The following is a 26,694-nucleotide window of genomic DNA, read 5'->3' on the forward strand; positions in this document are numbered from 1 at the left end:
AGGTTAAGGTGTTTCCCAAAGAGGGTGAATAAAGCAACATATCATTGAAGGGCTGGCCGATTTGCGAAGACCTTTGAGAGGTTTTTCACTGTGGTAGAAGTCAGCGTTAATGGCAGTGGTGATGGCAGTGTTTGAATTCTCACTCACTACCCCTGAGTGCTGATGGCTTCACCGCTGTTCCACGAGAGGTGGAGTTCATCATCTTGGGTCAAGGAGGTGTTTTACTTTATTTTCAGCCCGTCTTTGGGGAAGTTCCTGCTCAACATATAATGTTGACATTAATAGTGTTGACATTAATAGTGGTAACAAATCTCTGTATTTGGCATTGTTTGAGTGTTTGAGGTTGTTGAAGTTTTTGGCTAAAGAGTTGGGGGGGGTTTAATGGTACCTTTGCATTCTTCACAAAAAAGACTATTTGACAATAATTTGAGTTTTTTTACGCCCTACCCTGAAGAATGATTGACCCACCTCTTCTCACAATCAGCAACGTATGACCACAGTTTATTGAAATGCTGTCTCAATTTGTAATGGGGTTTCATTGTCCTGTGCCTCTTTGCTCTGTGATCAGGGCTGTATGACCACAATATATTGAAATGCTGCCTCAGTGAGCCTGTTTATATGCACATCAATAAACCGTTTATGATCAGGTTTTTCGAGTTACCTGTTTATTCGAGCGCTCATGTAAACTGACTTGACAGTTTTCATAACCGGTTTATTGCCGTTATCGGTTTATGAGAAATCCGATTCGCACAGGTAGGTTTTTGGCTAATAAACTGATTTCTTGTGTCATGTAACCATCATAATCGGGTTATGATCAGGTTATTGGCATTCTAGAAGGATAAGTAGCCAATCACAAGCCTTAAATTCTAGCTTCGTGTCACACACTTTAGTGGAGCACATGCAACCGATGGACTGCATATTAACAGCAATAAACCGTTTACTCCAATAACCTGTTTATTCCAATAACCTGATTATTGCGGCCATATAAACGGGCTCAATGTGTAATGATGTACAGTATGTCCCGGTATGATAAGGTATAATGTCCTGCCTCTCTCCTATTCTCTGTGATCAGGGGCGTATGATCAGAGCGTCCTTCGGGAGCTGCCCCCTCACCTGATGGCGGAGATCGAGTCCACGATGCCGCTGTGTGAGCGTGTCAAGATGAACAAGAGGCGGCGCAGCACCGTCAACGAGAAGCCCAAGTACGCCGAGGCCAGCTCTGACGATGACGCCACCGAGTCCTTCGAGCGTAAGGATCTTTACTTTTTTCCCCCCCTCTCCTGGCTTTCTTGCCTTAATGAGATTGGACATTTTTTATAGGCAACAGGAAAGCAAAGGGAGGGAGAGACAGGGGATGATCAGGAAACAATCCCGGACTGGAATCAAGCCAATCATGTTGTTGCCTGTCAACATTGTTCAAAAAGTTGCCCTCTGTATAAATTACTTTAGTAGTTAGAGCTCAAATCCAGCATGACCTCTCCCCACATCTCCATTCATAGATGGGGCAACACACCTCACCCTACATTGTTACAGTGATTGTAAAGAACAGCCAGTATCTTAGTAATTGTTAATAAAAGCTACGTATAATGTTATTTTTCCTACACATCCATCTTCGACCTCTCTCCTTTTTGTATGAAACGTTATCTCCCTCTATCTCATCTTTCATCACCTCGGGTTCATGTGTTTGTTAGGTGCTTAAGCCTCCAAAGATGTGCCATTTCACTGGAGAAACGTTTGAAGGGGGAGAATTCCAATTAGAGTTGTGGTCCTCAGAATATAGTATGGATTTTGAAAAATCCTACCATTACTCTCATCTGTCTCGCTCAGTTTTGTCCCTCCCGTCTTTCAGTGACAAATTGTATCTGCATAACACTGTTTATACAATTGCAGCTGAACATACTGAACAGCAGCTTAGAAAATGTTTTTGACCAGTGTTGACCGTTGACCCTTATATGTACCATACGTCTCTTGCAGCCTCACGGAAACGGAACAGGCGCGACAAGGGCGGGGACAAGGCGTGGGAGGGCGACGACCGCGATCGGAGGGGTTCTGGGGAGCACCGGCGTAGCGGCAGCGGGTTCGGCAGCAGCCGGCATCGGGAGCGCAGTCCAGAGGAATCGGACGAGGAGTCGCCGCCACCCAGCATGAGCGACAGTGAGTAGCAATCGCACTATCACTCCATGATGGTAGGATCTTCAAGTTATGTGGGTTGTATGTAATGTATGCATGTATGTCTGTATATAGGCCTGTGTTTTTGTTAGCCGTGCAATAGTCTTGTGATGTGATGTTATGTGTATGTCCTGTCTGAAGTGAGTGTTGCTCAGGGATGCAAAAAGAATTTCAGTGTAAACTGACAATAAAGTCTGTATCGTATCGTATCAATCAGTAACTCCGCGCAGCTTCAGGCACACTGCAGGATTTTGAATGAATAAAGATGTTATAAGCAGTGAGTAAGGATAACAAACTGTTATTGGCATTCCTTTCAGGGTTAAAAGGGACCATTAAACGAAGTGGGGCTAAATGAGTTTGTATTTCTTTTTCAGTTGCCAGAAAGTTGAAAAAGAAAGAGAAACAGAAGAAGAGAAAGGCCTACGAACCGAAGCTCACCCCAGAAGGTAAACACAAACAACCACACTCTCTTTATTTTGTAAAGCAATATTTCGTCTTCTTTTTTCTGTTACTTATTGGGGCCTCTCTTTTTTTGTCTTTGACAGAAATGATGGACTCCTCAACGTTTAAGAAGTTCTCCGCCTGTGTGGACAATATTCTGGACAACCTGGAGGATGTGGATTTCACAGCATTAGGTATAAACTGACTTATACATTACAGCTTGTGGTCTCTCGCATGCAGTGTCGTCTTCTGGAACTGCTTGGACTTGAAGTGATGGTCAAAGCGAAAGTGTACTTCTCGTTTCACTATGTAATAACACATGAGGATCTAACATGTGCTTCATTAGACACCAAAGCTGCCATCTTAACTGAAACACATTGAACACACAGCATGCACACACAAAACACAACTGTCAACAAAGTACAGTTTAAGGTTGTGAATGTCATTAGGATCAATGGCCCAACATAACACACTAAAGCCAAATGCAGTTTGTTACCTTGCTCTGCATTTTGTTATTATGTATTTATGCATTTAGTCTGATGACTGATGATTAAGTTCAATCTAATCCCATTCAATGATGTCCCCTCTGTCTGCAGATGATGATGAGATCCCCCAGGAACTTCTGCTTGGCAAGCACCAACTCAGCGAGCTGGGCAGCGAATCGGCCAAGATCAAAGCCATGGGCGTCACTTGCAGGGTAAGATGTGGAGATTATCGCTGACCTTAAATCTGTCCTACCAACACAATGCGCAGTAACTACATTTTTAAAAATATTCAGTTTAGACTGAAAAATTGTCTTCATTACAACTTTAGATACAACTTTTATCTTTTGACAAAGATTGATGGTCCAAATGTGTCCGTTTTTAGATATTACTATGTCAAAATTGGCAGTAACTACAATATCCAACCTAATATCAAGGCTTTGAAGGCCTTTTTCTCAGTTTCAATGTTGGCGTAGTTACTGCACTTTGCCTTTGTAGGGCAGAAATGTTCAGGGTATTTATTGTCCTTAGGGATCGAAGGGTCAAGGGGGGTTGCATCCCATATCAATAGGGAGATTGTGGTGGACAACTGAAGACCCAGTGCTCTCCTCCTTCATCGTCCATGGCTGTGCCCTGTAACAACGCATCTCGCAACCCGTTGCACGAGGACCACTGTCCCTGTATCGAAACTAACTGAACTGGAAATCAGTGTGATGTTAATTGTAATGTACAGTAATGTAAAGAGAAAAGTTGATGGCTGCCAGGCTGTATGTTTTCCTGTATATTTGTCCATCAACGCTCTCTAGCAGGGCTTGTCTAGTACTTCGCTCAGCTCAGCTTCTATTGGTGTTCTTAAAGTGTTCTCTATAGAAGCATGATATGACTTCACATTTTGCGGTACTCAACTGATTTGGTCTGACTCTTCTGTTGGTCATGTACAGCTTCCGTCTGACAAACTTGTGAAGGTGCTGAACATTTTGGAGAAGAACATTCAGGATGGATCCAAGCTGTCAACGTTAATGAATCATGTGAGTTACCTTCTCTTCTCTTCTCTTTACTCTTCTCTTCTCTTCTCTTCTCTCCTCTTCTCTTCTCTTCTCTTCTCTTCTCTTCTCTTCTCTTCTCTTCTCTTCTCTTCTCTTCTCTTCTCTTCTCTTCTCTTCTCTTCTCTTCTCTTCTCTTCTCTTCTCCTCCAAAATCGTCTCCTCTCTTCTCTCTACCAGACCTGTATATTGCATAAGCTCTGTAACTTTTTCCACAAATATGACTCTTCGGGGATGCTCCTTATTTACGTAGATGACTAGATGATTTTTGGTGGAACACTTAAAGCAGTGAATGTAGCAACACCGATGCAATTTGCAAGCAGTGCAAGTTAATGTTGGCAGAGCAGTGCTTTCCACTTTGTCGGAACTGGTGTGTGGAGTGCTTAACCCTCTTCCACAAGACTAACCGAAAATCTCTCCTCCCTGGGAAACCTCTTCCTCATTACTTAACCAATCATCTCTTCTCCCTGCCATCTCTCTTCCACAATTCTAACCAATCATCTCTCATCCCTCTCTCTCTGTCCCGCGAGCAGTTTTTCAAGAAAGATACCGTTTTTGATATTTTTAATAAGGTCCAACCATAAAAGTTTTTGAATTTTCTAGAATGTATTGATGTTAAGAAGCGTATTTAATTTCTTAATTTATACAGTTGTATTTCTTTTTTTAAATGTGATGTAATGTTTTTTTTTCTATCTGTATTGGCCATGATATAGCCATAGCTGCTGAAATGGCAATAAATGTAAACAATCAATCAATCAATCTCTGTCCCGCGGTCTCAGGACAACGATGCGGAGGACGAGGAGCGGTTGTGGCGCGACCTCATCATGGAGCGCGTGACCAAGTCGGCGGACGCCTGCCTGACGGCCCTCAACATCATGACCTCCACGCACATGCCCAAGGCCGTCTACATCGAGGACGTCATCGAGCGCGTGCTGCAGTACACCAAGTTCCACCTGGTCAACACGCTGTACCCGCAGTACGACCCCGTCTACCGCGTCGACCCCCACGGAGGTGAGTCAAACCTCCTCATCTCAGAGCTACCATCTGAAGCATGTCAACAATCGAGTCTGAATCTGCAATTTTAGGCACCACGACCAGTTTGATGTGATTATTATTAATAAGGGGCAGCCGTGGCCTAGTGGTTAGAGAGTTGGTCTTTCAATCTAGGGGTTGCAGGTTCAAATCCCCCCTGACCTCTCCCCACATCTACATCCATGGCTGAGGTGCCCTTGAGCGAGGCACCTAACCCCACATTGCTCCAGGGACTGTAACCAATACCCTGACAAATAGTAACTAAGTCGCTTTGAATAAAATGAAAGCGTCAGCTAAGTGTAGTGTAATGTAATGTAATAAGGAATGTCGTACCTTGTATATCACAGGAGAAGTACGAGATGTCAACATTGTTCCACAATTCGTGGAATCGCTGTTTGTGGATTGCATGATTGGATAACAAGCTGACCTTCAATAAAATGTAATATGACTTCCACAACTCTACATGAACTAACCCTGTTGTGTCCGTTCGTTAGGCGGACTGATGAGCTCCAAAGCCAAGCGTGCAAAGTGCTCCACGCACAAGCAGAGGGTCATCGTGCTGCTCTACCATAAAGTCTGTGACATCGTCAGCAAGATCTCGGAGCTCCTGGAGATCCAGCTGCTGACGGACACCACCATCCTGCAGGTGAGATGACGTGCTTTGACTCTGGGGTGACCCGGCACCTGGTGTTCCCCGTGTGACTTACCACTCCCTCCACACATAAACAAGATTTTCTTTCACCCAGGTCATCTCGGCCAAAAACGTCAAGTTGTGCCGAGTCGACGACGACTTGGAACTGGACAGCGTTTTTCACGACGTTCAGTTCCCTTACAACTAAGCGCTAGGATGTAGTAGCATGCCTGAGTTAAAATTATTCTAACTTTTGCACGAGTTGTGTGTGGGTGTAGCTTTAGGTGTCCCCTGGATGCGCCCAGTCAGTGTTTGGTAGCAAGGATACACATGCCATGTGTATCCTCACTTCCAAACACTGACTGGGAGCATCCATACTGTCTGTGATGATGAATTCCCATTCACCATTTTTTTTGGGGGGAAAGCTACTAAGAGATTCTTTCAGTCCATTTACCATTGCTAGGATCAGGCAGAGCGGGGCTCGAACCTACAACCTTCTGGTTGCCGGACAGGCTCCTCTACCCACTGTGAGCCACCACCGCTCTCTACCCCCATCCACCACACTGGTTGACCCCCTGTATTTGTCTGTTAAGGGCCGTACACACACGTCGCTACTAGTTACTCGCTCAGCGAATGAAGTCAATAGAATGTCTATGTGTTCCAGCGAGACGAGTAGGCGAGTACTGTACAAGCGATGCGATGTGGGCGGATCCCGAGTTGAAAATATTTTAACTTCGAGCGAGGCGAGTAAGCGAGTAACCAATTAGAATTCAGAGTTCGGTACTTCTCGCCTGTTCATTGACAGTTAAAGCTGCGGGAACTTTTCAGCGAACGTTCCATGAAAGAGTGTCGAGTAGACGAGCAAGCGAGAAGCTAGTAATGTGTGTGTACGCCGCTTTACTCTCTTTCACACACTGAACGACACCTGCTTTTGTCCACCTACGGAGTAACTTGAGTTCCAAGTTCAAGCGCTTTTATTTGTCGCATACATACTTACTTGTAGTGAAATGATGAAGGGGTCATCAACTCCTCTGCGTGGCTGCTCTTCTACTCCTCCATCATCACCTGACTAATCTCTGCTCTCGTCTGTCTGTCTGCCGTCCTCCTGCAGGTCTCCTCCATGGGCATCACGCCGTTCTTCGTGGAGAACGTGAGCGAGCTGCAGCTGTTCGCCATCAAGCTTGTGACGGCGGTGAGTCATGCAGCGTGACACTTGTGCGTCTCTGCAAAAACACACTGGACATAGATGCGCGCACGCACGCACGCACGCACGCACGCACGCACACACACCCCTTGGCCGTTTCATGCCTGATGCACGCCTCTGCAAAACACTTTGGACATGGACACACATGCACATCTCCTCGCCACACGACCTCTTAAAATCCTCATCCAGAACACATTGTACACCTCTGCAGAACACACTGACCGTAGACACACAGCACAAACTACTCCTCATGCACAACAGGAGGTGGTGCACATGCCATGCATTGACACGTGCACACAACTCTTTGCCACATAACTTTCAGTATCCTTCAACGTAGAGACATACCATTATAAAACGCATTTTAACATGGACTCACACTGCTCGCAGCACACTACTCTTTAAATTGTCATTCAAAGCAGGACATGATACTAGATGGCATGCCTCTACAAAACACTTTGGACATAGAGACACACATAGCTGTCTTCAGCACATGACTGCAAAGTCTTCTTCCACAATAGCAGGGCCATTTGTACACACACGCCCACACGCACACACACACACACACACACACACACACACACACACACACACACACACACACACACACACACACACACACACACACACACACACACACACACACACACACACACACATACCTAACCCAGTGTTGTGTGTGTTGCAGGTTTTCTCTCGGTATGAGAAGCATCGGCAGCTGATCCTGGAGGAGATCCTGACGTCTCTGGCCAGGCTGCCCACCAGCAAGAGGAGCCTCAGGAACTTCAGGTACTCTACCCCCATCATTAAGTTCACATATTTTACACTGAGGAAGGAAGAATGCTGAAACACGTTTATGTACCATTGTGTTTCTCAACGGGGGCACTACAGCCTCAAAGGAAACATTGGGGAGCCCTATGGGGGCACTGAGAAGGATACAACTGAGTGGGGGCAGGGCTTAGTTACCATTATTGGTCCATTATTTTTCTATACTAAGGGCTCTTTGGCTTGCTTATGATGAGGTCAAGGGGGCTTAGGGAGGGTTATGATGAGGTCAAGGGGGCGTTTGTTCAAAAAAGTTTGAGAATCACGGATGTAGCACATGAAAGGTATGCATTTTTATCTGAAGCTCCCATCCTCCTCATCGGTACTCCCATGTATGGGTGTCAATACCAGCATCAGAAAGTGAACTACAAATACCACAAATTTGATCCATTCAGCTCTGAATCAGCTGATCCCAATGAGTGCTCAAGACAGGCAGAGAAGCTACTCAGTGAAGTCGTCTGTGTTGGAAGGGAACTTTGACGGGGTTTTTACTACTGAGTTTTTGACACTTGCTCTCATGGGTCTCAGTGTGGATAGCACGACCTTCTGCAATTAACGCAACACTAAATAGTCTTCTTGGCCTCAAAATAAAATGTTTCTAAAATTATCTTATTCCGGCTTGCAGTTTGGCACCAGGATTGTCGTCAGAGGAATTTTGGGGAGTGCATCGTCTCTGTACTGCAGTTCTGTAGTGTAGTTCTCTGAGAAACCACTCTACTTCCAAACTACTGAAGCAATTTTGGGAAACATTAGCGTTTGCATGGCTGTTTGACTAATATGGCCTGCTGTTTTGTTCTTGCCTTGAGTGAAAGCCATGACCAATTTCTGGCCAATTTCACAACCAATTTCAGTAAATTTAATTTACTGCTCATGGGTGTTTCACCTCATTACAACTTTCTTAGCCTTAGCCAGGCCTAACTTTAACCCTTTCATGCAGACACCATGAAAAAAATGTGCAAGATTTTTTATATATTGATTTTCTCACTCATAATGGAGCTAATATGAAGAATCTTTTGGAATTTTTCAAAAATCTCTTTTGATGTGGAAGTTATTTTACTGTCCACATATGTGGACACTGCGCATCAAAGGAGTGAAAAGTTATATAGGCCTATACTGTATTTCAAGTTCAAATTAAGCTGTTTTATTCATTTTTATGGTGTTTTATGCTATATAACAACACAATATAACACTTTAACACCATATATCACTGTAATTAACCAACAACAAAACATATATATAAAAATAGCATTGTTTATATAGGCGGTCATAGAAAAATATGTGGGAAATTCTTATTGCATGCAAGAAGACAGCCAATGCTGGTGAACAAAAAGCTCAGTTTGATTCAGCATGTACTCTAGCTCAATCTTACATCATTTATGTTGTCCCTGTATAAAAGGTAATGTGAAATTTGCCTCCAGACACATGCGTTCTGTAGTCATTCATCAGCATTTTCAAGTATTTTCTGTAAAAAAAATTGTGTTAAATAGACCCCCTATTATAAATGTAAGTTAATTTACTTACTTTCCATGTTACCTTGTGTCATATTACAACATATGACACTTATGCATTATACATTACACTATTTAAGGAACAAAGATGAAACAAAGAGGAAAAAAACCTGTCAATTTAGCTATATTTACAGCTATGGCAAGATTTGTGGGGAAACCTTGTTGCATGTGGAAAAAACCTTAAATTCTGATGAAGACACATCTGTATTTGATTCAGCATGGATTCTAGCTCAATCCTACATCATTTATGTTGTCCCTATATGAAAGGTAATATGAAATTTGCCTCCAGACACAATGCGTTCTGTAGTCATTCATCAGCATTTTCAAGTATTTTCTGTAAAAAATAGTGTTAAATAGACCCCCTATTATAAATGTAAGTTAATTTACTTACTTTCCATGTTACCTTGTGTCATATTACAACATTATGACACTTATGCATTATACATTACACTATTTAAGGAACAAAGATGAAACAAAGAGAAAAAAAAACTGTCAATTTAGCAATATTTACATACACAGCTATGGCAAGATTTGTGGGGAAACCTTGTTGTATGTGGAAAAAACCTTAAATTCTGATGAAGACACATCTGTATTTGATTCAGCATGGATTCTAGCTCAATCCTACATCATTTATGTTGTCCCTATATGAAAGGTAATATGAAATTTGCCTCCAGACACATGCGTTTTGTAGTCATTCATCAGCATGTTCAAGTATTTTCTGTGAAAAAATAGTGTTAAATAGACCTCCTATTATAAATGCAAGTTATTTTACTTACTTTCCATGTTACTATATGTAATATTACAACATTATAATGACACTTACACATTATATATTACAGTATTTAACGAACAAAGATGAAAAAAGAGAGAAAAAAAACTGTCAATTTAGCAATATTTACATACACAGCTATGGCAAGATTTGTGGGGAAACCTTGTTGCATGTGGAAAAAAAAAACTTCAATTCTGATGAAGACAGATCTGTATTTGATTCAGCATGTATTCTAGCTCATTCCTACATCATTTGTGTCATTTTGTGGTGAAAGAAACCCGAAATATGCCTATAGACACGTGCGTGAAACACTAATTTTAGGTAGTTTTTCTTGAATTTATTAAATTAAAAGTGTTAAAATGTGTTAAATATGTTAAAAATAATTTATTTTCACACTATAATCATTATAAATGCTCATAACATTAAGTATTTGCCCAAAATGAGCAGAATATTCTCACGGTAATCATAAATAATATGTTTATCATTAGACTCCCTTGATGCGCAACGTCCACATACGTGGACAGTAGCTTTATATTGTATAAAAACCTACCTTTATTGTAAATTTGGATTTTAACAACATAGACTTCTTAAGTGAACTGTGCTAAACATCATAATATTTTTTAAAACCTGAAATTGCCCTTTGGTGTGGTTGATTTTCAGATATAAACATGCTTGTTATGGTCATAATTCACATCGGTGGATTTCTTAGATTGATGATGTCATCAAACACTTAATATTTAGTGCAAAAAGTTATAACTGCTGTTAAAGTATTGTAATGAACCTCATGGTACTTCCCATATACAATTTGGAAAAAAATAACCACTATTTACCTATCTAAAGTGGGGTTAGAATTACTGTCCACGTATGTGGACACCGTGCATGAAAGGGTTAAGAGGAATTAAATTCAGAGCGACCTCTAAGCAACAGTAGGATTGGTTCCTTCTTTTCTGTGTGTGAGATGTCGATCCGAAGTTCATGAATTTAAAAAAAACTGCCATGCTTTCTGTATAGCACAGGTGACTTCACTTCCTCATTTGCAATCAGCTGATTTCACAGCTGGTTGGGTGAAACTTGCTGAAGGATGTTTACTTTTTGCACCTATGGATGTGGCACTGACTGTAATAGGATGTCTTCTGCTGTTCCCCTGTCTTAAGTGTGTTGTTTATCAGTGGGCAACATCTAAGCCGTTAAGTGCTGTTCGCACTGTTGCCTAGCAACATTGCTTACAAACATTACCAGCACATCACCACCATCATCCTAAGTGAGGGAGTCTTAATTTAGATGCTCAAAAGCTCAAGATAATGTGGTGGCTGAAACGGATTGTGTTTCAATCCAGCCATAGTTGGTCCGTCTTGCTGTATTTTGCTGGGCTCTGCATTGTGGCGACAAGGCGGCTATATTTGGTGGCTAGTTTAGATGGTGATGGCAGACTGTGGAGGGCCAGGCAGCTATCCAACACAGCGGCTCCCTGTATTTAGCCGGCTCTGGGATTCTGGGTGGTTTGTCGGCACCACTGCCGCCACACCACCGCTGTTGGCTTTTGAGGGCCAATGTGGCTACGTTTGGGTCGGCAGAAATGTATCGTTTGGTGGAGTTAACCGCATGTTTGTGTCACTTTCAATATTGTTTCTGTGTGTGTGTGTGTGTGTGTCTGTGTGTGTGTGTGTGTGTGTGTGTGTGTGTGTGTGTGTGTGTGTGTGTGTGTGTGTGTGTGTGTGTGTGTGTGTGTGTGTGTGTGTGTGTGTGTGTGTGTCTGTGTGTCTCTGTCTGCTTGCCTGCTTGCCTGTCTTGGTGTTTTTCTGTGGGTGCATGTCTAGTTATACATGGACATTCATGTATGTTTGTTTGATGTGTACATGTTCGGGTGAACAGCGACGTGCGTGTGTGTGTTTGTATTTGCGATACGATACGATTCAATAATACTTTTATTGTCAGTTTGCAGTGAAATTCATTTTGCGTCCCTGAGCAACACTCGTTTAGTAGTGTTTGTGTTGGTGTATGCATGTGTGCTTGCATACTCATAAATGTCTGTGATGACAGTCCGGTTTGTGTTGGAATGGATGGATGTGTGCCTGCGTATTGCATAGGACTCTGCATATTCATTTGTGTGTGTGTGTACCGTGTGTGTGTGTGTGCGACGGCAGGCTGAACAGCAGTGACACGGACGGAGAGCCCATGTACATCCAGATGGTGACGGCGCTGGTGCTGCAGCTCATCCAGTGTGTGGTGCACCTGCCCTCCGAGAGGGACGCGGACGACGAGTACGACAAGAAGGTGAGAGAGAGAGAGCAAGAGGCTCACAGGCCACCGCCATTACTGACAGAGCATCAGAGAATGAATGAATGATTTATTTCTCTTCACACCATCACTAGGCTTTCAGTTACATGTCATGAAAAGGGTATATTTGAGTAGAGAGAAAGCGTCCCCATAAGAAGCTAAATACAAGCTTATAAGCTGGAGCCAGAAGGAATGATGTCAAGTGCATCGGGAAGAAGTAGCTCACGGCTAGCCTGATTTATCATTGTCTTTCAAATATCTTCGAGACTTGGTCTGACCAATAGCATAACAATTAACATTTCCCTAAACAGCATGGTTGACCCACCTCCCTTGGTTTGCCACTGGTTGTTTGCTTCCTGACAAAGTGGGAGTAGTTCCCGAGTTTGCCAGAGCTCAGAAATGATATTTGTATTGGTCCTGGTCTGACTAGAAGCAGCGCTGAAGGTCGTTTGGAGGGCTAGCTCACGGCCACTGTAATGACAAGCAGGGATGGGTAAAATGGATTCATTAGTCCCAATCCAGTTCCACATGTTCCAAATGATTTGGCTCTACCTGCCCAATTCAGAGAGGTGATTGGCTGGTTGAATGAGCATTTGTTTTAATTGGACAGGTGGAAGAAGGCCATTTGGAATACGTGGCCCTAGATTGTAACTAGATTGAATCCGTTTTGCCCATCAAGACTGTAAGGGAGGGAGCATGGCTGACTAGGCAGCCAATAACAAGTGCACTGAGCAGAAGTAGTGGCAGACTTGCTGCCAACAAACACAAGAGCATCATGAAATATGTCATTGTCATCATAAGCATCATTTCATCTACTCACGCCACACTTACCACAGATGTTGATGATGGTGGTCGGCATGGTTGGAGTTCTAAGTCCATAATGAATGAGTTATGAATGACATGGTGATTTTTTTTTTCTGTTACCTTCTTCCAGGTGGATCAAGATGTCCTGATCACGAACTCGTATGAGACGGCGATGAGGACGGCACAGAACTTCCTCTCTGTGTTTCTCAAAAAGTAGGTCAATAGGTCACAGGGAGGCCAAGTAATAACTCCTCTCACGGCCGTGTGTTCTCCTTTACACACATGACCCGTACAATTGCTCAACGTTTTGACCTCTAATCATTTCTCTCTCATCCTCCTCCGTCTCTTTTTCTCCTCCTGTCCTGTCCATGTCTACTCTTCTCATCTCCTCCTCACCTCTCCTGTCCTCGCTTCTTCTATTTTTGTTTACTTACATCATCTTATCCTCTCCTCTCCTCTCCGCTGCCCCCTTCTCCTCTCCTCTCCTCTCCGCTGCCCCCTTCTCCTCTCCTTTCCTCTCCTCTCCTCTCCTCTCCTCTCCTCTCCTCTCCTCTCCTCTCCTCTCCTCTCCTCTCCTCTCCTCTCCTCTCCTCTCCTCTCCTCTCCTCTCCTCTCCGCTGCCCCCTTCTCCTCTCCTTTCCTCTCCTCTCCTCTCCCTTTCCTTTCTTTTCCTCTCTTCTCCTCTCCTCCCCGGTCCTCTCCATCTCACCTGTATTGTCATCTCTCTTCTCACCTCTGCTTCTCTCCTCTCCTCCCCATCTCCAGGTGTGGCAGTAAACAGGGAGAGGAGGACTACCGGCCGCTGTTTGAGAACTTCGTGCAGGACATGTTGTCCACGGTCAACAAGCCGGAGTGGCCGGCCGCCGAGCTGCTGCTCAGCCTGCTGGGACGACTGCTGGTAAGACCCCGCTTTGACCTTTTACCCTTGACCTTTACTTAGAGGTCACTTCGGTTCAGACCCACCGGGTCTTAGATGAGGGTTTTTTTTGCCTGAAAGAACTTAGCACTGGGGGCATCACTGAATTCAAATATGAAGATTCTTTTTTTTTTGTCATGTTAACAAGGTTGATAAGAATTTGCTATGGCACCCTTCCGATTCCGGATGAATAAGTGGTTTGGAGTTGACTCACTGTACCCATAGTGTTGTGTCTACCGTTTCTCAGATGCTTGCAGACCTCATTTTATTTGTTGCTATGCTTTGTTGTTATTGTTTGTGTTGTTTGGTGCTGACGTATCCTCTGTTGTGTCTGTCGTGTGTCTCAGGTGCACCAGTTCAGCAACAAGTCTACGGAGATGGCCCTGAGGGTGGCCTCGCTGGACTACCTGGGCACGGTGGCCGCGCGCCTTCGCAAGGATGCTGTCACCAGCAAGATGGACCAGAAATCCATCGACCGCATCCTGCGCGAGGTACCACCCCCCCCTTTCTCTTCGACCCACAGTTGTGTTTAACTTCAAGAGTCAATAAGTTTACTGCCATAAATGTTGTAGAATACCAAGGCCATCATCTTCTTTGTAGTTAAAATGCCTTTATTTTAATGGGCATAACATGATTAAAATACTTCGGCAAATTTTGTCATGAAGGCTTCGTCAGGAAGTGATGAAGTTTACAGCCATGTCAACACGGTTGATAGGAATTTGTTTAGGCACATCCCCAACATCAAAGACATGTGTCGGACAGTGAGTAATGGCTGGTGAGCAGTCTAACATGTTGAGTCTAAATCTCTGGCCCATTGTTTCCACTTCCATTCGTTTTTGCCATCAGCACTTGCTTTTGATACGTGAAAGTGTACTGTGTCTCAATAGTTTGACGAGCAAAGGGAAGTGCTTAAAATCTCTTCAAGACTTTCCTTGAAACGAAGTGAGCGTGGGACCCCCACTACGAGCAGATTAGAAGATGAAACGTAGTGAAATGCAAGTGGTGTATGAGTGGGAGAAAATGGGACGCAGTCTAAACCTCCAAAAGGGAGACATTTCTCAACACAGCAAAGCCAGAGCCTCAGTACTAAGGTCTGCTTTACTTGGCTACCCCAGAACCCCCCACTATTCTCAAACAGGTCATTAAAAGTTGAAAGCCATTTTCAAAATGACCATATGGCTAGCTGTTTATGAGCTGTTACCTCCTCATGAAGAAAACTGTTGGTTTGTATCCAGTGTCTGTGCGATTAATATAAAGATACCGTTTTATGACAGTGTAATATGATATCGTGGCTGTCCTGAACTAACGTCTATGACTGCTACCTGTTTCCCTACTCTTCTCATCCTCATCCTCTCCTGTCTTTCCTCTGTCTTAGGCCTCCGGCAATGACGAAACTCAGCAGCTCCAGAAGGCTCTGCTGGATTATCTGGACGAGAACTCGGAGAACGACCCCTCCTTAGTGGTGAGTCTCTCTCCTTCACATCACAGTTCAGCCACATGCCGGTAACCTCCCCTTCTCTTTCAGAAACCTGGAGTCACTGAGAACCTGCAAAGTCTGAGTTTAACTTTTAGTGCTGTTCGATGGCGTCTGTTGTGTGTTGAGTTCATTTTCCTTATGATGTACCCTCTTGTATCCATGAAAGGGGCCCTATTATGATCTTCCAGATTTACCTATCCATTTCCGTATTGTGTTACGCCATATCTGTTGAATGTAAAAAGTTAGCAAAATTTGCATTTTCACAAATTGTCTTCTACATATTTCCGTATTGTGCATTGTATTGTACATATATTTGTATTAAGTTTTGATTTTATATCCTTTTTTTACCCTCTCATCCGGATATTATATGCATATTATAATTTAATTGATTTCAATGTTTGAGTTTGAAGATTCAGCTCTCTCTCTTTCTCTCTCTCTCTCTCTCTCTCTCTCTCTCTCTCTCTCTCTCTCTCTCTCCCTCTCTCCCTCTCTCTCTCTCTCTCTTTTTCTCTCTCTCTCCCTCTCTCTCTCTCTCTCTCTCTCCTACCTCCTCCTCCTCCTCCTTCCCTCCACAGTTTGCGCGTAAGTTCTACATCGCCCAGTGGTTCCGCGACACCACGACGGAAATGGAGAAGGCGATGAAGAGACAGGACCAGAAGGATGATGACGAGGACGGCGCGCAGCACGCCCGCGAGGTGGAGACCACCAGCGAGATCATGCAGCGCGCCGAGCTCCGCAAGAAGTACCTCCGCAACATCATCAAGAGCCTGCCCGCCATGCAGTTCAGCTCCCTCAAGTACGTAATACAGACACACGCACACGCACACACACACGCACACGCACACATACACTCATCAGTTCATCTCCCTCAAGTACGGAATACACACACACACACACACACACACACACACACACACACACACACACACACACACACACACACACACACACACACACACACCTGTCCCCAGACCTCCACCTCTAACGCTGCTTTTCACCTTCTGCTTTCTCTCTCTCACTCTCTCACTCTCACTCTCTCTCTCTCTCTCTCTCTCTCTCTCTCTCTCTCTCTCTCTCTCTCTCTCTCTCTCTCTCTCTCTCTCTCTCTGTCTCTCTCTGCAGGATGAATTCGGACACAGTTGACTACGAGGACTCCTGCCTGATCGTCAGATATTTGGCCTCCATGAGGCCGTTTGCGCAGAGCTTCGATATTTATTTAACACAGGTGGGTCCGCACACTTCTTCTTGGTCGCTTGTATGTATCTGAAGAGCGTGATTGAAAATTGGAATGTCAAAGAATACTCACAGACATCCGACAGCTTTGCAGGTGCTGGGTAAAAAGTTCCACAGATGATTAAGTGTCTGTACGGACAGATAGCAGGCGTTGAAGTTGTGGAAAGTGGCGGAAGTATTGTCTTTGTATGGAAGAGCAAGTGGAAGAAGCGTCAAAAGCTGCAAAAGAGTTTAAAGTGAAAGCCGTGAAAGCCCATTGGGAAACTCCAACTCCCATTGTCATTGTGACACAGCACTCCACAGCACACAAGTGCACACTGCACACAACGAAATTGCATTTATGCCTCACCCGTGCAAGGGGGCAGCCCTCAGTGGCGCCCCATGGGGAGCAGTGCGGTGGGACGGTACCATGCTCAGGGTACCTCAGTCATGGAGGAGGATGGGGGAGAGCACTGGTTGATTACTCCCCCAACCAACCTGGCAGGTCGGGAGTCGAACCGGCAACCTCTGGGATTCAAGTCTGACACCCTAACCGCTCACCCATGACTGCCCGAGTTTCTAGTGCAGAGGGCGTCAAAAGCGTTGAACTTCGGCAAAAAGTTCCTCTGCGGATCAGCTGTCTCACAGAATCACGCTTGTGTGTAAAAAAAGAGTATGCCGTACATGTTTTCAATCCAAGCATGCCTTAACAAAAACAAATGATGACCAGGTGATCAGAGGTTGCTTTCACTTTTCAGATAATTAAGTAAGAAGTAAAAATCTCTGGGAGAAGCAGGAGCAGAGTGCAGGTAACTTCTTACTGTACGGTAAGAAGTTACCTGCACTCTGCTCCTGCTTCTCCCAGAGATTTTTACTTCTATTTCATGTACGGCATACTCTTTTTTTACACACAAGCGTGATTCTGTGAGACAGCTGATCCGCAGAGGAACTTTTCGGCATACAAGAATGGCTTTTACATTGTGCTTTTGCGAGATATTGAATGCAACTTCGATCATCAATGACGTCCATCCGTACGTCATGAGGCCCCAAGACACAGGAAAGGATGTCAGGAACTACATTCATTTGTACCCAAACTCTAACGTTGTGCCGCTGTGTTTCCTTTCCTGTTCCTGTGCAGATTCTGAGGGTGTTGGGGGAGAGCGCCATCGCGGTGCGGACCAAAGCCATGAAGTGTCTGTCTGAAGTGGTGGCCGTGGACCCCAGCATTCTGGCCAGGGTGAGTATCACCAGTTTGATTAATTGGGCATGCCATGCAAAGTTTTTATCACATTGCATCCCGTTTTACCCTACCCTGTTTTCCCCTACCCTGTTTTACCCTACCCCGTTACCCTACCCTATGAGATGCAAGTTCTGCTCCCTCCCGCACAGCGTTGTGTGGGGACGGTGCAATGCGGTCAAGTGGCGAGAGCAAGCAATAGTCCAATAGCAGAACAAGAAGCAGAGGAGGGCTGGAGGCCGTGTGGTGGCACTGTTGCAATACAGAGCAGTTTCACATATCATTACAGCTACAGTCAGAGCTCCAAATTAAATTGTCTCATCGCCAGCCAAAATGGCTTGTAGATGTTAATCTTACTAGCCAAACACACTCACTAATGGGTCAAAGTGGCTACTAAGTTTTGTTTTTCTACCAGCCAAACTGAGTTTTCACCAGCATTTGGCCAGTTTGCGTGTGTTCATTTACAGTCCTGATATATCAAACTGTTTGCTTGTAATGTGTCTGTGTGTGTGTGTATGTGTATTGTGATGATGCTCTCAGGAGGGATACTGTTTGTCATTGTGGTGTGAATGTGAGTTGCATTGTTTTCCTGCTGTGTGGCTGGAAGATGTGATGTCAGCTTGAGGGTTGTGTTGGCAGTCAGTGGATGCTGCTGTCTTTGTATTGGATATCTTACAGTGTGTCTAGTCGTCTACTTCGAAATTGTGTATGCATCTGAAAAGTTTGTGTGCTTTAGTTGCAAGTGATTGTTTTGTCTACTGTCTGATAACGATGCTTGCTTGCGTGAGTGACCGCGTGAATGTGTATGACGCGTGGCAAAGCAGTGATATTGGATGTGTCACTGTGTTATGCGTCACTGTGGTTTCTGTGCGACTTCCACACTTTGCTGTCCCTTGCTGAAGTGTGAAACGTTGTCTTTGTCTGTTTCCTGCATTTCGTACAACAACTTACTGTGCAACAGAGGTGTCAGTCTTGAATTCATTCAGTCAAAACCTTCTACGTTTTCCTCCCATCACAGGTGACATACCTTTTGAATAGTTGACTCTTTGAGTGTTCAGTGTGTTCGGCTGATACAGAGCATGTTAGATTTGGTGAGATGTTAGGGAGGATTTTCACTTTGTGAGAGTTCAGGGGTGCGTTTCTCAAAAGCGTAGTTGTTAGCCAGTTAACAACCAAGTTGTCAATGGGTAATTGCATTGCAAACAACAAAGTAGCTGACGTAGTTAAGCAACTATGCTTTCGAGAAATGCACCCCAGTGCTGGATTAACACCTGTGGTGGCTGGTGCTGGCCCCTGATACGTTTCACCCCTGACGCTGCTGCTGCTGTGGAACAACCTGTGACCCAGTGTTAATTTCGTCAACCATGACTATGACTAAAATATTTCGTCAATGCCCTTTTTTGATTTTCGTCATTTAGACTAAGACTAAGACTAAATTGGGAAGGCAATGACTAAAATATGACTAAGACTAAAATTGATTTTCGTCATTGTGACTAAGACTAAGACTAAATTTTAAAAAGCTGACGAAATTAACACTGGTATTAAATAAAATAGAGAAAAAGAGAACCAGTGTGTGAAGACGTTTTATTCTGTACAGTGTGATATATGTTAAAAAGAGAAGCAGTGTGCGGAGAAGGTTTATTCTGTACAGTCAACGATATATGTTAAAAGTGTGTGGAGAAGTTCTGTAATGTACAGTGTTGACTAAAATGACGAAAATGACTAAAAATTGACTAAGACTAAAATTGATTTTCGTCATTTAGACTAAGACTAAGACTAAATTGGGAAGGCAATGACTAAAATATGACTAAGACTAAAATTGATTTTCGTCATTGTGACTAAGACTACGACTAAATTTAAAAAAGGTGACAAAATTAACACTGCTGTGACCTCACTCATCTGGGGTGCATTTCTGGAAAGCATAGTTGTTAGCAGTTAGCATCTTCACTAGTTGCCAATGGGAAATTGCGTTGCAACCAACAAAGTAGTTAACATAGTCAGCAACTACGCTTTCCAGAAATGCACCCCTGGATTTTTGTTTCTTTGTCACAGTCACAGACACAGTCCACAGTCATGTCTTCTCTTCAGGGTGATTCTTTGATTTGGAGTTTATTGAGGGCAGATTGGATCAAATTTGTGTCAGCCTTTTTAATTTTCTGAACTTGATATTGTTGCCTTTGCTATGCAACAAGTCGTGGTGTGTGTGCGTGTGTGTGTGCGTGCAGGTGCGCGTGCGCGTGCAGGTGCGCGTGTGTGAATTAAAATTATACCGGGGGGTTCGGATACATGTGTACATTTCCATAGAGTCTCTCCCAAGCAGTTGTGCGGAAAGTTGTGTGTTTGCTTTCTTGTCTTAATATAAGCAATGCCTGTGGATCAGGTTTGTTATGTCCCTCATCTCTGTCTGGTTCTTCTGTCTGCTACCAGTCGGACATTCAGTGTGTTTGTAACCTGATGGGCACCTCTGTTGTGTCGTGGCCTCTCCTGTCTGCAGCCTGGGGTCCGCTGAACCTTCTGTTGTTGATTGATTTGATCGTTTATTGACAACACATCAGCTTCCTCTTTACAGCAGCACTGTTCTTCCTATGGTCAAACAAATCCATACCCATGGATTCATATCCATATCCATAATCCAAATCCCCCACCCCCCATATGCAGCTCTGTGTCCACTGTTGCCTAATGGATGTCTCTGCAAGTTATGACCCCTCTCTGTTAGTCTGTCTGTCTGATTCTTTCATCTGTCTGACTCTTTCAGTGTGTGTCTGCTGGGAATAGTGGTGCGACGGTCATGCGAACCTCAATTGATACTTGTTTACATGATGCATGTTTTGACCTATGTTGACCTCTCTCTCTCTCTCTCTCTCTCTCTCTCTCTCTCTCTCTCTCTCTCTCTCCCTCTCTCTCTCTCTCTCTCTCTCTCTCTCTCTCTCTCTCTCTCTCTCTCTCTCTCTCTCTCCCTCTCTCTCTCCCCTTCCCTCCCTCTCTCTCTCTCTCCAGTCGGATATGCAGCGTGGTGTCCACTGTCGTCTGATGGACAACTCCACCAGCGTTCGCGAGGCGGCTGTGGAGCTGCTGGGGCGCTTCGTGCTGAGCCGGCCCCAGCTCACCGAGCAGTACTACGACATGCTTATCGAGAGGATACTGGTGAGGAGACGCGCACGCGCTGTCTTTAAACTCTTAACCTTTGAACCCTACCTGCTGCTGAGACTCCAAATAGCCTGTTTCGCCATCACAAACAACAAACGAGTTCGTTTTTGAAGCGAAACGAGGGGAGAGACTTATCAGTTTCCACAGGAAACAGAGCGGTGTTAGTTTAATATGTCTATGCCACCGGATGGATGCTACCCGTCTTGCTTCAAATGCATTGAATTTGAAGGTGTTTGACTTCACGTGAACAAAGTCCAAAGTGCTCAATGGCGATGGATGGTGTTGTGGAGTTGCTGGAGTACAATAGTAGGCTGCTGCTGCTGCTGCTGTTGCTGCTGTTGTTGCCTCTGCTTCTGCTTCTGCTGTGGTGTTGGGTGGTGTTGGAAGCAACACTAAGAAGTAGGTGTAGATCAGGGGTGGGGAACCTATGTCTCGAGGGAAATCCTGGTTTGTGTTGATAGTACAGCAACCCTTGGAGGGCTTTTGAAATGGCCCATCCAATGAAAAAGGTTTCCCACCCCTGGTGCAGATGGACGCTAGCCTGGTCCTGACCATCCCATAATACTATCATTTCATTTCGTATTTATGGTCTGGCATTTGTTTGCTCTGAAGCGATTGTAGGAAGCAGGAAGTTTGCACTCAGTTATGGTTTGAAATTATTGGACACCTCTCACCCAATCGTTGGCAGTTACTCAACAACAACATAGCGCTGACCAATGGCTCTGGCGCAGATGTGTACGTCATTGTCACGAGCGCCCTCCCCCTTTCGCCCCCACGTGGGGGGCGTATTCGCTTATTGGCTGTTTTCTGGGGGGGGGCGTTGCGATCAAAATTCTACTGCTCCAAGCACTCCACAGAGAAGCACGGCCAGACTACAGTAGTGGAGCCAATCCTTTGGCGGAAGTACGTAGGATGGCTCGCGAGGCTAGATGGACGCACTGTAAGGCACGGTTTGTCTCAAGCTCATCAAGAGGATGCTGGTGAGGACAGTAATGACCTTCTTTGACCCCTATTTGCTGCAAAGACATTAATGTTGCTCAATGCAAAACTCGTTTGCCACTGCTACTGAGGTCAAGGACATAAGCGTGTGCCCCTAAAGTGCATCCCACTGTCTGTTAACTAGTCAAAATATGGCTCGCGTGGTACATTGTTGTGTCATTGTTGACAGTAATATCTTGTGTTCTCTTCTTCGATTTATTGTGACTGATGAGAATTGTGACATAATGAGACATTTAGCCTTTGAACCTCTCGCTGTTGCTGAGACTCTAATTGTTCTCGATGACAGACTGAGCGTTTGCTACTGAGGCTAATGACGTTAGTTTTGTATTCCTCATGTGCATCCCTGACACCCACGTTCTGTTAATGAGGCAACGCAATTAGCTCCAGTGCACGACCCCTTGATATTTGTGTTTGTTTGCTCTTGATAACGGAGGTCTTTGATCCGTAACTTCATCCAGTTGGGAGCTGATTGATGAGAATGTTTGGGCTAGCAACAGTGTGTGAAGTTAAATTGTTGTCGTCATTGTAGATTTTTGGACCAACACTGCAGCAAGTGTGTTTTAACAATCCCCTGTAAAGGTTGAAACCTATTACCGAATGGCTGACCCAGTATCCCCACACAATAGTCCCAAAAGATTCCCAGTAGTGATTCCCAGCTTCGTAGCAGACTACTTCCCAGCGCGTCAGCCAGCATCCCAGTCAAGGGTTCAGTCGGAGTATGAAAGTTCACCTCAGGTGATCGGGGCTCAGCAGTACACTGCCCTCTAGTGGAGGAGAGTGCTACACACAACACACAACACGCTGGAGACTTGTTGCTCAACGCCAGCGTGCCATTTAGAGGGGGGTTAGACTTGATGTTTTAAGGTCACAGTTTTTTTTTACATTTAATGAGTGTTGGCAGTTATTGCATAACAAGTCTATATCACACTGCCATGTCATCAGGTGTTTATTAGTACTTTTGTTTTCTATTTTATTCATTTTAAAATATCATAATTGTTTCCTGCTGCTGTCTGACATGTTTCAATGTCTTTAATGCAATCCCACCTGGTGGGGTTATAAGGCAACATCTGGATGCAATCCTGAGAGCTTTAAAAGAGTTTACTGATTCGTGTGTGTATCCCTGTGTGTGTGTGCGCGTGTGTGTGGATGTGTGCGTGCGTATGTGTGCGCACGTGGGTGTGTGCCTGCGTTTGTGTGTGTGTGTGTGTGTGCGTGTGTGTGTGCGTGTGTGTGTGCGTTGTGTGTGCGTGTGTGTGTGTCCGCGTGTGTGTGTACAGGACACGGGTATCAGTGTGAGGAAGCGTGTGATTAAGATTCTGCGAGACATCTGCCTGGAGCAGCCAGCCTTCAGCAAGATCACCGAGATGTGCGTCAAGATGATCCGCAGGGTCAACGATGAGGAGGGCATTAAGGTGTGCAGCAACACCCACACTTAAACACGACTACACACTCACACACACACTCACACACTCACACACACACTCACACACTCACACACAGTCTTTGTCTCTTAGACAGGCACGCACACGTTTGAAGTTTTCATGAGTTTCATACCAGTCGCACGCAGTCACCCTAAACTTTGTCCCCCTGCCTTTGCTGTGTTGTCTCTGTAGAAACTGGTGAATGAGACATTCCAGAAGCTCTGGTTCACCCCTACGCCCAATCACGACAAGGAGGCCATGACCAGGAAGATCCTGAACATCACCGACGTGGTAAGTCCAGGGTTTCCACCCACCAAGTAATGGGATTTCAGATGATTTTGTGTTGGCTTCTAGGGCTGCACGATATTAGAAAAATATGCGATATGCGATAACATGACTGTATATCGCGATATCGCTATTACTCACGATATTTAAAATATACACATATTTTCCCCTCTCTACTTGCCATTCTACACTTTATCATGTATGAAACAACTGAGAGCAATATTTAATTGCCAACATTATTTTTTATTAGGAAAAAAACATGGCTAATATACAGCATCAACTTAAAATGTCAACATTTTAATGCATTTTTTAACCTTCTCACCAAATTTCCTGTTTATTAAAAAATAAAAACTCTTTGCGATATGTGCTCAACTTTTGCGATATGTGTATCGCAAGCCGTGATATCGATACATTTTCGATATATCATACAGCCCTATTGGGTTCAGTCAATGCTGTCAGCAGCCCTGAAGTCAGTGCTTGGCAGAGATGAGAAACGCTGCAGAGCTTGTGGGTCTTGATAATTGTGTTATGGTGTCAAATGCACCTTCATTCACTCAGTCATATGTTTTGCATCATGTTTTTATGAATGGTGGCATAAATTCTGTTGGTGTGTGTGTGTGCGCGCTCTCATCCCTTTTCCAATGTGTGCATGTGCGTGCGTGCGTGCTTATTAGTCCATTTTTTTTATTTGCCGGAAACTAGTAGTCGGGGCACATTGAAACTCTCAGGCAGAGTGGGTAAATAAATTGTAAAACCATTGTGTGTGTGTGTGTTCAGGTGACGGCGTGCCGAGATACGGGTTACGACTGGTTTGAGCAGCTGCTTCAAAATGTAAGTGCAAAATTTATGAATGGAGATGTTTTTCAGTGTGAGTTTTTTTGTTTTGTTTTTGTTTTTGTTGTGCCTCTGATTTATGTTTACTTTTCTGATGGCCTTTTAAAATTACGCGGACATATAAAATCTTGTGACCCAAAATCGGCTGGTGTTCAATTACATAATATCTATTGGCATGGAGCTTGCTTTTCTGCTTCTGATATATTGTAACCGATGACTGGTTTGCCTTTTTGTGAGTGTGTATGTTGTATGTGATCATGTGTCTTCTAATAATGTGTGTACGTACGTGTGTGTGTTTATGTATGCTTAAGTGTGTGTTTTGTATGTGATAAAGTGTGTATGTGTGTGTGTGAATGTGTGCTGTGCACGTACTTATGTGTGTGTGTGTGTGTGTGTGTGTCTGTGTGTTTACATGCATGTATTCTGTGTGTGATAACGTGTTAATGTGATAATGTGTTTGTGTACAGCTGTTTAAGGCAGAGGAGGATGCGTCCTACAAGCCGGCACGTAAGGCCTGCGTTCAGCTGGTGGACAATCTGGTGGAGCACATCCTTAAGTACGAGGAGTCTATCTCAGGTACGCCCACTCCTGACCTACTGACCCTACTGCTCTCCTCCTTCCATCTCTCATGACTCAACTTTGACTTATTGCACAAATACAGCAGATGCGACTTGAGTGACACCGGCGACGGAAATAATTGACTTTGTATTGAGTAGCTGGCGACAGAAAAGACAAAAGCGATTTGGGCTACAAGAGGCGATTCAAGCGACTTGAGAGACAGTTTGTAGTTGCTCTTCAGCGACTATTATGCTAATTAGCTATGGTGCGGTTCGGCGATAGCCGCTGCAGCCAAATAGAACATCGGAATATTAGCATTCTGCTTTTAGCGGACATGCTCTGTTGCTTCCATTGCTCGTGCGGCTCTTGCTAGCAACACAGTTCAGCGATTCGTTGTGGCTAGGTCGCCTCTGGTGTGTTCGCAGACTTGTCCAGTATTTTTGTTCTTTTTTATGTCATTTTGCGTGCTCTTCTTTGAATTTGTCATTACAGCCAGCTTTGACATTTATCAAGAAGTTGTTTTGGAGAAACACTTTTTCAATTATGCGGTTCATTTGTACATGCTTATTCGAGAGAGATGTTCAATGCTTATTTATTCAGTGCCAATTAAACAGTACTTATTTAACAGTATGCTGATCCTAGAAATTCATCCAGGCCGTATGTATGTGTTTGTGTGTATCTCCTCAGACAATGAGAACAAGGCGGTGATGTCCAACCGGCTGGTGTCCTGCATCACCGCCCTCTACCTCTTCAGCAAGATCCGCGCAGAGCTGATGGTCAAGCACGCCATGACCATGCAACCCTACCTGACCTCCAAGTGCAACGTAAGCAGTTTGTCCACGCACGCACGCACGCACACACACACACACAGACACACGCACACACACAGTGTAATTTCCCTTCACTTCCATGTTCCATGGAGATCTCATTGCTAGAGTTTGTGATGCTGATTGGTTGGTTAGTTGCTCCTCTGCTTTGGTTTGGTTTTCAGCAAGCTTTGGGAGAATGTATGCAGACAGGCATGCCAATAGAGCAAACTTGAATTGAATTTTGACTTGTCACCCACACACTTGTCACCAAACTATTTGAGTCCTGGATTACTTTGCACTTGTTGCACTCAGAGATTCTGAGAAGTGAGATCTAGTAGTAGTTGTAGTTGTAGTTGTAGTAGTAGTTGTAGTAGTTGATCAGTGGATCACTTATCTGCTTTGACCCCTGCTTTACAGCATGGCACGTGTGAAGGACCAAGGGTGTCGTTAATTCACGTGGTTTGTGTTGTTATGTAGTTTAGGCGCGTTCTTCTGTTGTGGTGCTACATGAGGGTAGAGATTTGTGGGAAGTGGGAAGTCCGATGCCTTGGACCATTCTGTCTATGACAGAAGTTTTGTGTTCTAGTCTGACTGGCAAGCCTGTCGAGTCTTGTTTG

General features: G+C 44.3%; 1 protein-coding gene across 2 annotated transcripts in view; it reads left to right on the top strand.

The window, feature by feature from the left end:
* Positions 1-26,694, top strand: part of LOC134459790 (nipped-B-like protein) — a 94,767-nt gene that overhangs the window by 57,605 nt on the left and 10,468 nt on the right. For both annotated transcript variants that reach the window (XM_063212210.1, XM_063212211.1), the window contains exons 11-34: positions 1,073-1,249; positions 1,975-2,154; positions 2,544-2,615; positions 2,715-2,804; positions 3,207-3,307; positions 4,034-4,120; positions 4,915-5,146; positions 5,662-5,813; positions 6,910-6,990; positions 7,688-7,788; positions 12,246-12,375; positions 13,313-13,395; positions 13,948-14,080; positions 14,446-14,589; positions 15,474-15,560; positions 16,151-16,371; positions 16,698-16,800; positions 17,926-18,024; positions 21,022-21,168; positions 23,448-23,582; positions 23,784-23,882; positions 24,654-24,707; positions 25,178-25,286; positions 25,956-26,092. In XM_063212210.1, coding sequence (XP_063068280.1) covers positions 1,073-1,249; positions 1,975-2,154; positions 2,544-2,615; positions 2,715-2,804; positions 3,207-3,307; positions 4,034-4,120; positions 4,915-5,146; positions 5,662-5,813; positions 6,910-6,990; positions 7,688-7,788; positions 12,246-12,375; positions 13,313-13,395; positions 13,948-14,080; positions 14,446-14,589; positions 15,474-15,560; positions 16,151-16,371; positions 16,698-16,800; positions 17,926-18,024; positions 21,022-21,168; positions 23,448-23,582; positions 23,784-23,882; positions 24,654-24,707; positions 25,178-25,286; positions 25,956-26,092 — 2,954 coding nt within the window. The remainder of the gene's footprint in view (positions 1-1,072; positions 1,250-1,974; positions 2,155-2,543; positions 2,616-2,714; positions 2,805-3,206; positions 3,308-4,033; positions 4,121-4,914; positions 5,147-5,661; positions 5,814-6,909; positions 6,991-7,687; positions 7,789-12,245; positions 12,376-13,312; positions 13,396-13,947; positions 14,081-14,445; positions 14,590-15,473; positions 15,561-16,150; positions 16,372-16,697; positions 16,801-17,925; positions 18,025-21,021; positions 21,169-23,447; positions 23,583-23,783; positions 23,883-24,653; positions 24,708-25,177; positions 25,287-25,955; positions 26,093-26,694) is intronic.

This window comes from Engraulis encrasicolus, chromosome 12 (genome assembly GCF_034702125.1).
Source record: "Engraulis encrasicolus isolate BLACKSEA-1 chromosome 12, IST_EnEncr_1.0, whole genome shotgun sequence".
Taxonomy (NCBI): domain Eukaryota; kingdom Metazoa; phylum Chordata; class Actinopteri; order Clupeiformes; family Engraulidae; genus Engraulis; species Engraulis encrasicolus.